This window comes from Mauremys mutica, chromosome 3, assembly GCF_020497125.1.
Source record: "Mauremys mutica isolate MM-2020 ecotype Southern chromosome 3, ASM2049712v1, whole genome shotgun sequence".
NCBI lineage: Eukaryota > Metazoa > Chordata > Testudines > Geoemydidae > Mauremys > Mauremys mutica.
In genome coordinates this window covers 149,614,688-149,628,995 of record NC_059074.1, presented here as the reverse complement: position 1 = coordinate 149,628,995, position 14,308 = coordinate 149,614,688, and the positions used below count along the sequence as shown (strand labels likewise).

General features: G+C 44.6%; 1 protein-coding gene across 2 annotated transcripts in view; it reads left to right on the top strand.

Moving 5' to 3' along the window:
- Positions 1-14,308, top strand: part of BTBD9 (BTB domain containing 9) — a 304,691-nt gene that overhangs the window by 164,579 nt on the left and 125,804 nt on the right. For both annotated transcript variants that reach the window (XM_045010651.1, XM_045010650.1), the window contains exon 7: positions 2,986-3,095. In XM_045010651.1, the coding sequence (XP_044866586.1) occupies positions 2,986-3,095 (110 nt within the window). The remainder of the gene's footprint in view (positions 1-2,985; positions 3,096-14,308) is intronic.

The following is a 14,308-nucleotide window of genomic DNA, read 5'->3' as shown; positions in this document are numbered from 1 at the left end:
TCATAAGCAGGGTTTGATAACCTTCAGATTCACAGTACTGACCTTTCCTACTACACCGGTACTTTAGCAGTAACTGGTGGAGGAAAAGAGCATGCTGCTGTTCTCTATGTGGACCAGCCTATACAGGGAGACAACACACACTTTGCAAGCAGGGGCGGCTCTATGTATTTTGCCGCCCCAAGCACGGCAGTCAGGCAGCTTTCGGCGGCACGCATGCAGGAGGTCCACTGGTAACGCGGATTTGGCAGTATGGCTGCGGGAGGTCCGCCAGTCCCACACCTTCGGTGTACCTACCGCCGAATTGCCACTGAAGGCAGCCTGACTGCTGCCCTCATGGCAACCGGCACGCTGCCCCCCACGGCTTGCTGCCCCAGGCACGCGCTTGGTGCGCTGGTGCCTGGAGCCGCCCCTGTTTGCAAGTATTTTTGAGACTGCAGTAAAATTCTGAGCATCAGTATTTTGGTTACTGGCTCTGGCTGTGGGAGCAGTGTGATCTAAGAGTTATCGTCAGCAAAGTCAAATGTAACAATGTCTCTGGGTAATCTGAGAGGACCGGACCTGGGACTGCTAGATGTAAAAGCATGAACTTCTAAAGAACTAGAGCTCTTTGTGTAGAAGCAAGTAACAGTCATATGCTTTTACATATGATCTAGCCACTTCAGGGTGAAGCCGAGCCACACTGTGTTAGCATTAAGAGTGGTTCAACAAAAAAAACTTCAAAAACAGACTCCAACCAGAAACTGCAGAACTGGAATTAATTTGCAAAATGGACACCATTAAATTAGGCTTGAATAAAGACTGGGAGTGGATGAGTCATTACACAAACTAAAAACTATTTCCCCATGCTAATTTTCCCCCATGTTACTCACACCTTCTTGTCAACTGTTTGAAATGGGCCATCCTGATTATCACTACAAAAGCTTTTTTTTTCCCCTGCTGATAATAGCCTACCTTAATCGATTAGTCTCATTGGAGTTGGTATGGCAACCCCCATTTTTTCATGTTCTCTGTGTGTATATCTTCCTACTGTATTTTCCACTGGATGCATCTGATGAAGTGGGCTTTAGCCCACGAAAGCTTATGCTCAAATAAATTTGTTAGTCTCTAAGGTGCCACAAGTACTCCTTGTTCTTTTTACTGTGTTAGCATAGTTTACTAAGCTCCTGATTTGACTTATTTCTTCTGAAACGCTGTGTGGCAAAGTGTATAATATTTGGCTCTGTTATATTCTGTTCCCAGCCTGAAATGACCGTGTGTGTACTCTCAGGTATATATCTGTGAAATGAGTGAATGATAGTTACCCCCAACGTAGTGGCATGAAGTCTTGATTCATTATAAGGATTGTGAAGGCTTCAGAAATATTTACAGCAGTCAGTAAAAGAACTGGGACTAGGACTTTGGTCTTTAGGCATGCAGTATCATTTTGAAGTAAGTGACCACTTTGAAACAGTCAGCCGATAAAGTAAATAAATGTATTTGCTGGCTGCCTAAAGATAGACTAAAATTCTGTCTGCAACATAAAATCACAATGTTAGGAAATTTATTTTAAAAGTTGATCTTTCAAATGTTTTCAACTTACGTAGTTTAGCCACCTTTGTGGATGGAGTAAAAAATTTGTAAAATGCTTATTTAAAATCATTTTAAAGAATTCTGATCTGCTTACACTAATGAAAAATACATATTAGTTGAAACATTTATCAACAGTGATTTTTAAGAATTGTTCCTCTAACACAATCATTTTGGTATGTAGATGGGACCTAAATAAAACGAGAAGGGAAAATAGCTCTAAGTACAAAAAGCTTTCTTAGTTAAGGGCTAAAAAGAAATAATCATTTACTTTACCTAGTTAACTTGGAGTGATGAAGAACGTGAGACAAATTTACTGTATTAGCGAACAGCCATTAGATTAGAACTAAAATTACATTTAGATAAATGAAAGGTTATTTTACACAGCAGAGGGAAAGATATTGCCTAAGTCTTACAGATTCTACTTTCTCTTAATTGAAATCTGTTCATTTAATATGCACCTTCTTTCAGTGCGGATAATTCATAATTGGAGAAATGCTATCATCTATTCAAGTCATTTTCATGGTTGTTTTTTTAGATCCACCAAGAAAGCGTATAGTATCCCATTTGGGATTTTCCAGAACTCATAATAATGACTTCAGCTGTTCATTAACCTCTGAACTGTCGGATCCCTTTGGAAAATGAGGGGAGCAGATTGATTCAAGGTTAATACTTGTTTGTAGAAGGTGAAGCCTCCAAGGTAATGCAAAGGGTGGATAGGCCACTTTGTTCAAGAGCCGCTGCCTGTGACTTTGCGTTAGCGTTCAGAAGTTCAAACTATGCAACCAAGAGTGAAATCCAGAGGTAGCTTTGTCTAACAAAGCCTGACTATTCAAATAACTTTTCTGTAATTAATAAAAGGAAGTTGGTGTCTGATGTGTCAAGAGTTAATTTAGCAATATGGAATTAGAAGTAGCATTATAGTAAAAGAGAATTTATGGCTTCTGTAGGGAAGCAACATTGATTTATTGAGTTTGTTTTTAGTGTATGAAATCTTTCATGGTGGTGGAAAGTTGTTGATCAGTCTCCATAGCCATTAGTAGAATCAGGAAGCTATTTGTAGTTCTCAAATGTGGTTGTATTATGGACAAACAGTTGTATGAACAGCCAATGTTAGAGGTGGATGATGTCTTGTTTTGATTTTCTTGATAAATCTAATCCAAATCCTGTGAAATTTATCAGAATTTTACAACTCTTAAATTTGCTGTAATTCTCCTAAGTTCTGTTGGAGCCAGCACTTCTGAGTAAGTGCAATATCTGTAGTTAAATCCATAATCTTCTTTACAATTCTCCGGTTCTTGTGGCTGGGCAAAATATTTTGCTAGGGCAAGAGCACTGACAGTGTCCTAATGAATCATTGGTAACTTGGGAAGGGGGTCTTCCTTGTCTTTAACTTGCTTTTCCTCTCTTTTCGCTTAGGTACATCCGAATAGTTGGCACCCACAACACGGTGAACAAAGTTTTCCATATTGTGGCATTTGAGTGCATGTTTACCAACAAAACCTTCACTCTTGAGAAAGGTCTTATAGGTAAGAAATACAACTGTTTTTTTTAATTCTATAGTTATCTCTACTGTCTATAAATTACTAAAGACATTTTTGTTCTCAGTCATTTCAGGTTTATTGCCTGAACTCGTCTTGTCTTTGCAAGCCTAGGGTTTCACTCATACCGGTAGAAGCGAAGCCCATTTGTTTGTAAGAATATTCCTGTGCTGTCTTCCATTGTAGGTTGGCTAAATGACTTTAAAGATGTGTCTGCACTACAGAGCCTATGGTGTCATAGCAGTGCCTTCATAGCCACCTAGTGTAGACACAGCATACATTAACAGAAGGAATTTTTCTGCTAATATAGGAATATGACCTCCGCAAAGAACATTGTCTGTGCTTACAGAAGCACTTTTCTGGCTGCGTCTACACTGAGAGTTTTGTCACCATAATTATGTCAGTCGGGATGTGTTTTTTTCATACCTCTGCCTGGCATAGCTATGCTCACTCAAATTTTGAGTATAGGCCAAGCCTAAAAGATTTATTGTGACTGTCTGCTGGGATTCTCAGCATTGTGAGTTACTATGTTATCCCTCTCAAGCCTCAGCAAATGCTACAGCTAAGCTGTGTGACAACTCCCTGACACACCAGCTTGTCTGCCTTGCCAACAAATTCTTCAGGACTCTGCCAGTCCAAACCTTACCTTGCAGGTAACAAACAAATTCTGAATTCTTTAGAGCCCCAAATTATGAATTCTTCAGAGATGTCTCTCTGCAGTGTCCATCCCTCTCACTGGACACTTACTGAAGTTAATTGTGTTGCTCCTTTAAAGAGATAATATACTGTAGCTCATTAATTTAACTGGGGTTTGACAAATGCTCTTATTTCAGTCACAGCACCGATTTGGTTTATAGTAAAATAAAACAAGTTTATTTTAACAAAAGAACATAAGATTAAGTGATACCTAGTGTAAGGAAAAAGAGAGAGAGAGAGAGTTACAAGGAAACAAAAGTAAAAATACTTTTCTACCACTAAACTTAATTTCAGCAAGTTACAATCTTTGCCTAAGCAGGTTTCTCACCTAAACTCAGTTCCCAGAGACTTCAGCCTCCTTTGGCTGAAGAATTCAACATTCCGTGATTTCAGGAACCCTGGCCCCTTTAATCCCCCAAGTGATGGATACCACAGTGGCTTCCTGTTTCTGCTTATACCTTCCAAAGTTCATTGACTCTGTTACAAGAGACAGCTACCTGCTATTCTTCCCTTCCTGTTGACTTCCCATCCCCCTGCTGATTCATATGTAAATAGGGGTTCCATTGTGTTGATTCCATAATGCTTAATTTACACTGGAGATCGATAGATAGCTACCTTCCCTCCTGTCTGGGAGTAAACCTGTTTCTCCCTGTGTTTAGTCACAGACTTTAAAGCATAATATCAGCCAGTATCCATAATTCCTCATATAGTGTTAACGCATACATTTCATGACATTATTCACTATGTGTCACAGGCTTTCATAAAAGATCTTACCCAATTCACTTTTATAATACAGTAATATTGTATACAATCGGTTGATTCAATTATTTATGATTTGTGTTTCAGAACTTCTGTCTTTATTGCTCAATAAACCTTTGAAATTTATTCTTCTGAAGTGTATCCCTAGATGAAGTATCTCTCTCCTGATGGGATGTAGATGCCATGCTGCCTTCTCCCATGTTTGTTAGCTTGATAGCTTTGTTTACTTTATATGTAAATATACTTTCATTGTATCTGGCTGATTATCAGGCTAGACAGACAAGCAAATACCTGTTCCTTTGTTTAAAGGGCAAACTGTGTTTATGCATCGCTTGCCAAACACATTTTAGGAACGTAATTCTAGCACATATTTATAACTCTTTGTACACACCCCATACATACATCATGCAAGAATATTAATGATTGAGTTATTAGTTTTCAAGTGATATATTACATGCCATCTTCTTGGTATATATCATGATAACACTATGTTAAGTGTAGTGAGTATGTCAGACCTGACATACAGTAATGAATCACTAGTATGCCTCTGTGTCACACTTACTATGCTTAATGACTAGAGTAATTGTTACAAAATAATCTTTTATAAAGATTATTTGAGACTTCCTGTAGCTGCTGTGTGACAACATTTGAAGAATTGTCTTGTACGCTCCAACCCAGACAGGAAGCACCACTTCTTGCCATATATTTCAATGCCTCTTAGGATAGTAAGATCCAGAATTCAGAGGAGGCTTTTCAGCATTCACAGAATTTTTAAATTTTATGCATGCTGCAGTGAAGGTGGAGGAAAAACAGTTTTCAAAAAGGGGGAAAAAATTCTAGAGGGACATTTCTCTCCTAAGTTTCTTTTGTGAGATTTAACTGTGGAGAGCTAGTCTCAGAGTCTTCCAGTCCTCTATTTAGCCATGCACTGTGGAGAAACAAGATAATTTCACAATCACTCTTCAGCATCTCATGAGACTTACCACAAAATCTCTTTTAAAATCTCCTTTTAGGCTTGTAAGTATGTGAGAAGGCAGCCTCCGCCTGTGGAGCCCTCCTGCGGCAGGCTGCAGCAGAACAAGTATGCCCTGTCTCAGTTTCCCCTTGGTCTAGCCATAATAAGAGCATAGTTCCTCTCACTGTCCAATTCAGAGTCCCACCTGTGGGCACATTTTAGTCATATATATCTGCAATAATCCATAGAAGCCTCATGCTAAAACCGTTCTGTCAATTCTCACAGTAAAACATAGAAAGATATAGCAATTTTCCATTCCTCTTTCCAGGGAGATTACTTCTAGATCATCCACCTGTGAGTCCACCAGCACTCAGTTCTCAGTTCTTTTCTGCTCTTGTTCCAGAGCCCCAGTCTCCTGGCCATCCACCTGAGAGTGACCAGTTTCATGACACTTCTGCCCAAACACAGTCCAACTACTGAGCCCTTTTCAGACTCCTATCACTGGCTCTCCAGCTCAGGAAGGTCAGCAGGCTAGCCTTTCCACTTGTCTCCTAGCCAATTCCTCCCTGTTTCCAAATAATGCCTGCAGAAACTTCCTGTCTCTCCCAGGAAGCTATCCCTTGCCTCTTTCCTTACTCCTCCCAGGTAGCTCTCATTTGCTATTCTCTACGTATTTCTCAGGCAGTTCCTTCATACATCTTTCCTTGCTTCTCCCAGGCAGCTCTCTCCTTCCTCTTCCTGTCTTCCCTCTCCTCAGGCCCATGTGCTTTGACTTAATTAGCTGCTACCCAGTTGGGTTTAATCAGTCGCAGGTGCTCTGGGCACCCACTCTCTCTTAAAGGGGCCAGTCACACTGTGACAAAGATACATGAAAGATCAGGTTAAGTCTTTCTAAATTTTATTTGACATGGTTCAAGAGTGTGCAAGACTCCTCATAATACAGCTAAAAGATCTTATCTGTGCCCTGAGGAGTTCACAAAATAATATTATATCTGATGTCAGCAAGGCAGGGTATCCAGGCAGTGTAGGGAGTGTTGTGTATTTGGTTGTCATGGGTTTTGTTACTATGGCAACTGAGTTAGACTATTAAGGGATAGCTCAGCCGGTTTCAACCGGCTGAGTGAGCTCTCTGTTTCTTTAAATAAAATGGAGGTTTTGGTTAGCTGTCTGCTCTCTGGCCTCAAGTGATTGCTTCCTACACCGGCTGCCCCAAGGATATAACACTGGCGACGAGGGTGGGATCCTGGTGCTGCTCCAGTAACAGAAGGAAATAGAAGTCAAGGTAAAGACCAAACAAAGAAAAAAAGCTGCTTGTTTGCACTGACTGTGAAAGTGAAACTAAAAATCATGGCTACTCTGACCAGGCCCCTGGAGCCTTTTGATGACAATACAGAGCAGTGGCATGTATATACTGAGCGTTTTGAGCTTTTTGGTATTGCAAATGACATTACAGAAGGCTGTTGATATTGCTGTCTCCATGGAACTGGCTACAAGGGAGGCACAATACATCGGTGCATCCCCTAGGGTGCAAAAAGTGTCACAAGAACTGACCCACAAAACGGTGCAGAGTCAAGAATGTTACCGCTGTGGTAAGCTGGGTCACCAGGCATCAGAATGCTGGTGTAAGGACCTGGTGTGTCGACACTGTGGCAAAAAGGGACACATTGAGTATGCCTGTAAACAAAAGAAAAAGAGGCCTGTGGTCTGGCCGACAAAAAGAGGAACCTTGCATACCCTAGAGCAGACCCAGGATGATCAAGGTGACACCTCCTCACAAGAGGAAGTGCCACTGCATGTTTTGTCTTTGGCAGCAGGCTCACATGAATACTGGGTAACTCCCTTATTGGAGGGCAAACCTATACGCATGGAACTAGACACCGGTGCAGCTGTCTCGCTGGTTCCTGAGACTGTGTATAAGGAAAAGCTACAGCATCTTCCGCTTAAGGCAACAAAAACTGTTCTGAAGACGTATACAGGTGAAGCTGTGCCCATGTTGGGCACTATTGATGTTAAGGTGGAGCTCAATGGACAGGCGGCTAAATTGCCACTGTTTGTGGTGAGAGGTGACTACCCAGCCTTAATGGGTAGGTCTTGGCTTGGGAAGATTCAGCTGAACTGGGCAGAAGTGCACCGGATGACTAAAGAAGAAACCAGTCTAACCCCTATACTAAGGAAACATGCTGCTGTTTTTGGAGATGATTTGGGAAGTATGAAGGGAATCACTGTGACATTGAACATTAAACCTGGCAGTCCACCAAAATATCTGAAAGCCCGAACTGTGCCATATGCCATCAGGCCAAAAGTTGAAGCAGACCTGGAGCGCCTGGTCACCAATGGAGTCCTAATACCAGTTACCCATAGCTCATGGGCCACTCCTATCGTTCCAATAGTGAAGAAAGATGGCTCTCTCCGGATTTGCGGTGATTTTAAAGTCACTGTCAACCCAGTGTTGTGTGCAGAGCAATACCCGCTTCCCCGCATCGATGACCTCTTCGCAGGCCTGGCTGGGGGACAAAAATTCAGTAAGATTGATCTGAGTCAAGCATATTTACAGATGCACGTCGATGAAAAGTCCCAAGAGCTGTTGACTATTGTGACTCATAAGGGGCTTTATCGATACTGTCGCCTACCCTTCGGAATCACATCGGCTCCCGCCCTGTTCCAGAGGGCTATGGACCAGATCTTGTGTGGCTTGTCAGGAGTTCAGTGCTATCTGGATGATATCCTGGTCACTGGAAGAAATGAAGAGGATCACTTAAAGAATTTAGAGGCTACCCTACAAAGACTGGAAGAGTATGGCCTACGAGTTCGCAAAGACAAGTGTGAATTCTTCAAGCCCTCTGTTGAATATTTGGGACACATCATCGATTCTGCAGGTCTTCATAAGGCCCCTGCAAAAGTTAAAGCTATTGTGGAGGCTCCCCCACCTCGAAATGTAAGCCAGCTGCGCTCATTTCTAGGACTACTGAACTATTATGGAAAGTTCATCTCACAGTTAGCCACACTGCTAAAACCACTTCATGAGCTCCTTGGGCAGAACAAGGCCTGGAAGTGGACTGAAGCCTGTGATGTTGCATTTAACAAAGCTAAGGATGCATTGTTAAATTCTGAAGTTCTAACGCACTTTGATCCATCCTTACCCCTGCAATTGGCCTGCGATGCTTCCCCTTATGGAGTGGGAGCGGTCGTGTCACACATTATGCCTTCGGGAGAAGAAAGACCTATTGCTTTTGCTTCACGCACTCTAAGCAAAGCAGAAACTAACTACGCCCAAATCGAACGTGAGGCATTAGGAATTGTTTTTGGAATTAGGAAGTTTCATCAGTACCTGTTTGGGCGAAAGTTTACTCTTCTTACAGACCATCGACCTCTGACATCAATTTTTGGACCCTACACAGGCATTCCCCCATTAGCTGCTAGTCATATGCAACATTGGGCATTGATACTTTCTGCACACACATATGAAATCAAATATCGGAAATCCACTCTGCACGGCAATGCAGATGGCCTCTCAAGGTTGCCTTTACCGGTCAAACATCAAGATAGTGCCCAAAAGGAAATCTTCTACTTTGAACAGGTAGAGAATACACCCATCACTGCTACTCAGATAAAGAAGGCAACCCGCGTTGACCCAGTATTATCCCAAGTTATGGACCTGGTGATGCATGGAAAATCTCGACAAACCTCTCCGGTCTCACCCGACCTTGTTCCCTACATGTCCAGGCGGACGGAGTTATCGGTCCAATCTGGTTGTTTGTTGTGGGGGAGGCGTGTCATTATTCCACCACCCCTGAGATCACAGATGTTAGAACAGCTACATTCCGGTCACTGTGGAATAGTGCGCATGAAGGAAATTGCACGAAGCTATTTTTGGTGGCCTAGATTGGACAGTGCTATTGAAGAGAAGGCAAAAGCTTGTATGTCATGTCAGAGTGTAAGAAATGCACCCCAGTGGGCACCCCTACACCCATGGGACTGGCCTGAAAACCCGTGGCAACGTATTCACATTGACTTTGCTGGCCCCCTTGAAGGAAGCATGTTCTTGGTGGCAGTAGATGCCCATTCTAAATGGCCAGAAGTCTCTATAATGCAGTCCACTACTGCAAAGAGTACCATCCAAAAACTACGAGGACTCTTTAGTCGTTTTGGTCTGCCAGAACAACTTGTGAGCGACAACGGACCACAGTTCGTCTCTCAGGAGTTTCAAAATTTTATGAAGGCAAATGGGATACACCACATCACGTCAGCACCATATCATCCGTCCACCAACGGATTAGCTGAAAGATTTGTGCAGACAATGAAAAACGCTTTGAAATCAGCAAAGGGACAACACTCCATTCAAAAGCGTCTGGATACCTTCTTACTTTCCTATAGAAACACACCTCATGCTACGACCCAGGCTTCCCCAGCCTTTCTAATGATGGGACGACAGCTGCGCACTTGCTTTGATCTGCTGAAACCTTCTGAACCCAGACAAACTGTGCAACATCAGCAGCAATATCAAGTAATCAGACGGGCACCCAGAGCAAAAGACCGAACCTTTAGCCCAGGGCAGCCAGTTTTGGCTCGGAATTATACTTCCAGAGCTAAATGGGTCCCGGCCACAGTCATCACTCAAACAGGACCTGTTTCCTATACAGTCCGGACTGCAGAGAATCTTACCTGGCGGCGACATGTAGATCAGCTGTTGCCAGGTCATGCCAGTCTTCAGGACCCATCTGCAGTTGAGGGGTCTGACTTCACCCCTCCTGGTGAGACACCGAATCATGAGTCACCTGTTCCTGACTGTTCTCCTCCATTACTGCCGGCAGCTGAGATACCCCTTTGCCCAGCACGAGCTGATACCACCTCCTCACCTATTCGTGCTGCGGACCCTGAGCCCCTAGTACTTTCGGGTGCAACAACACCAGAAGTTCGCCGTAATCCACCTAGAGACAGAAGGCCTCCTCATCGGCTGGATCTTTAGTTAGGGCGAACCCACGGTTATGGGGCAAAATAATCCCCAGGGTTTAGCCGGGAATGGAGGCAGTCTACCCTCCTTCTCTAGTTTAGTGTGTGTTTTATTTAGGGGATGTTCTTATTAGGGGGGGAGGAATATGTTGTGTATTTGGTTGTCATGGGTTTTGTTACTATGGCAACTGAGTTAGACTATTAAGGGATAGCTCAGCCGGTTTCAACCGGCTGAGTGAGCTCTCTGTTTCTGTAAATAAAATGGAGGTTTTGGTTAGCTGTCTGCTCTCTGGCCTCAAGTGATTGCTTCCTACACCGGCTGCCCCAAGGATATAACAGGGAGGAATTGCATTTAAAGAAAAAGTGCAATATCAATAAGAGTATGCAGTTATTCAACAGAGGATAGTACCCAGCATGATGGAGTAAATACTTTTTAAATAAATACGGTCTTAGCTAATTTAAGGTGCAGAAATCTTGTGCTCACTCATGTAAAGCCATATTATTACTATGTGCAAATCAGTAACACATGTGTGTATTATAGTATTAGCAGAGCTGGCATTTTAAGAATTACTTAGGGTGCTGTTTTGGGTATTTAATCTACAGTTTAGGGCACATGTAACACTGTTTGCTTTCAAACTTGTGAAGTGAGAGCTGTATTATTTAAAGGCTACTTTGTCAGACCAATAAATAAGAGCAGGGGCAGGCAAACTTTTTGTTCTGAGGGCCACATCGGGTTTCCAAAATTGTATGGAGGGCTGGTAAGGGGAGACTGTGCCTCCCCAAACAGCCAGGTGTGGCCCGGCCACTGACCCCTATCTGACCCCCCCCTGCTTCTCGCCCCTGACAGCCCTCCCCGGGACTCCTGCCCCATCCAACCCTCCCTGTCCCCTGATGGTCCCCCTGGGACTCCTGCCCCATTCTCCTCCCCCGGTCCCCTGACCGCCCCCTGGGCCCCATCCAACCTCTCCTCTCATTTCTGACCACCCCTGAAACCCCTGCTCCTGACTGCCCTCTGCTGCCCCATCCAAACCCCTCCTCCTTCCTGACTGCCCCACCGGGACCCCTGCCCCCATGTTCCCTGTCCTCTGATCGCCCCAACCCCTATCCACACCCCTGCCCCCTGACCACCAGCCCGAACTCCCCTGCCCTCTATCCAATCGCCCCTGCTTCCTGCCCCCTTACCGCGCTGCCTGGAGCACCGGTGGCTGGCGGCACTACAGCCGCGCTGCCCAGAGCACCAGGACAGGCAGCTGCACCACCTGGCTGGAGCCAGCCACACCACCGCGCAGCACAGAGCACCAGGTCAGGCCACAGCTCTGCAGCTGTGCTGCCCAAGGAGCTTGCAGCCCGCCACCCAGAGCATTGCGCTAGCAGCGCAGTGAGCTGAGGCTGTGGGGAAGGGGAACAGCAGGGGAGGGGCTGGGGGCTAGCCCCCCGGGCCAGGAGCTCAGGGGCTGGGCAGAAGGGTCCGGATGTGGCCTGCGGGCCATAGTTTGCCCACCTCTGAATAAGAGGATCAATGTGGGTGGGTATATGTGTGAGCTTAGATCCTAATTCACTGGTCTTTCAGATAATATCTCTCTGACACTTGGTTTGGTTTTACCATAGTTTTGGTGTGACGTGTTGCTGCTTTCTTTGTCTGTTTTAGTAGTTGCATGTCAATGGATGCCTTATAAAAGCAGTTGCATTTCAGTTTCAATCTAGTGGTGGAGACTCTTGGTTTTGCTCAATCTCTGTTGCTAAAGGTTGTAAAGACTTAAATATCTTTTTTATAGCAACATTAAATGGTAAGTTACCCTGTTAAAGTTACAGTTAGATTTTAGCAAAGAATAACAGTATATTGAAAGCATGACATTATCTGTGATACAATTAGCATATAAATGGCATAGAGTTCTGCCAGGAAATTATTTGAATTCTAGCCTGATGATAACAGGAATAACTAGCCTGATCTTTATTGACTTTGTTTTCCATGTTACTGTTATAAGACAAAACTGAAAGTGCAATAAATTGAATTGTAAATGTTTATATTGACCATAGGAAGTCTGAGATTTTTTTCTAATGTTTTGCAAATTTCCATGGAACCTCTTAGGGTTGTTGAAATGCATTATATTACAAAAAAATGAAAAACGTTAAAGTTTCAATCAGAAATATTTAAATCGTATTTGCATACTCTTTCTTCTAAGCTTTGTTGGAACAGTAGGGACATGTTCTCACTCTAACTTCAGTTGTGTGTTTTGATAGAGCTGGGTGACAATGCAGTTTGATGTTTTTTATTTGTACATCTTATTAATAATTAAGTTTAACACAGAGCTCAAGATGGCTAGATTTTCAGTAAGATCTCAATCAGAAGGCTCTGCAGATGATACATCTCCCCTGCATCCATTGGGACAGGCTTAGACTCCTGCTCCTTTATGCTTTTCCAGTCATGTGTCCTCTGCTTCTCATTACAGAAATCACAGGCCAGACTTTATTAAGTTTTTGGATTGTGCTTTCCAGTCCTTTGAAATGAAGCAGAGGAAGAGGAAACTAGACAGTTTCCTTTGCCCCCTACAGCTGCTGCACTCCCCCTCTGCCTGGGGAACAGACCATGGATTATGTCATCGCAGATTTAAAAGCCCATATCTGATCCTGTCCATGATCTCCCAGGCACAGAAGGGTCTGGGGCCCCATGCTCAGAGATTGCCTACAGGATCAGGCCCCATTCAATATCTGGCCAGAGGAGGAAGGAGTGGTTCCCACTGTATAACTGTTAGTCCAGTGGTCAAAGCACTCATCTAGGATGTGAGAAACCCAGATTCAATTCCCCCTCTGCCTGAGGTAAGGAGAAACAGTTTGAACAGGGCCTCCCACATGCCTCAGAAGAATGCTCTGACCGTGAAGCTATGAGATATTCTGATATGGGTCTTTCTCAGTATCTCCTGTTGAAGCTGTTCCACTTTTGATAAATAAAGAATGCTTGGAGTAGAGGGACTGGACCTTGGGTCTTGCACCTTGCAGGTGGCTGCCCTAATCACAAGGCTAGAGAGCCATTCTATTTCTCTCTCTCTGGCCCAATGACTATTTAGATATTTATCCACAGTGCAACAGCTTTCACAGACTGAGAAACACCCTCATCAAATTATCCCGTAGGTCAGAGGTTAGAGCTAGAGCCCTGTGCGGATACAAAAATGTGGATCCACATCCGCCAATATCAACCTGTGATCCGACCTGCGATCCGATAGCCATCTTTTACCTGTCTCTGCACCCGCAGAAGCAAGTCATCTCACAAGTGCTAGTGAGTGGGGGTGGGGTCTTGCAGGAAGAGGCAGTGTGAGGGTGAGGACTGGAGATAAGGGAAGGTGCAAGGGCGGGGTCTTGAGGGGAAGGGGCATTGCATCGTGTGCTGCTCCCAGGGGCTTGCGAGCGACAGCACACGGCAGCAGCAGTGCGTGATGCATCAGAGTGGGGCAGAGGGGTGGGGCGCTGGGGCCCCACATGCTCCAATCCCTGTGGCTAGGGGTGGGCCCTGTTGCCCAAGAGTCAGTGGGCTGGTCCCAGGACTGGGAGCACGGCCAGCGCTGCTGGGCCAGTCCATAGTGGGGATGCTGGTGCTGCCCCAGGGGCCCGAGCTGCTGGAGAAGAAGTGGCGTGGTGAGTGGGTGCTGGACAGCCCCGACTCTGACCTGCCCCCTGGCCCCAAGCGCCCCCTGGGCTGCCCAAACTGGATGCCACAGGCCAGGCACCACATGTGAGTAGAGCCCTGCATGGTTGTATTTGCATCCGATCCACTGTCTGCAAAAATGGTCTGCAGATATGAAGCAGATATCCATGGATATGAAGCGGATATCCGCAGATTTGCAGG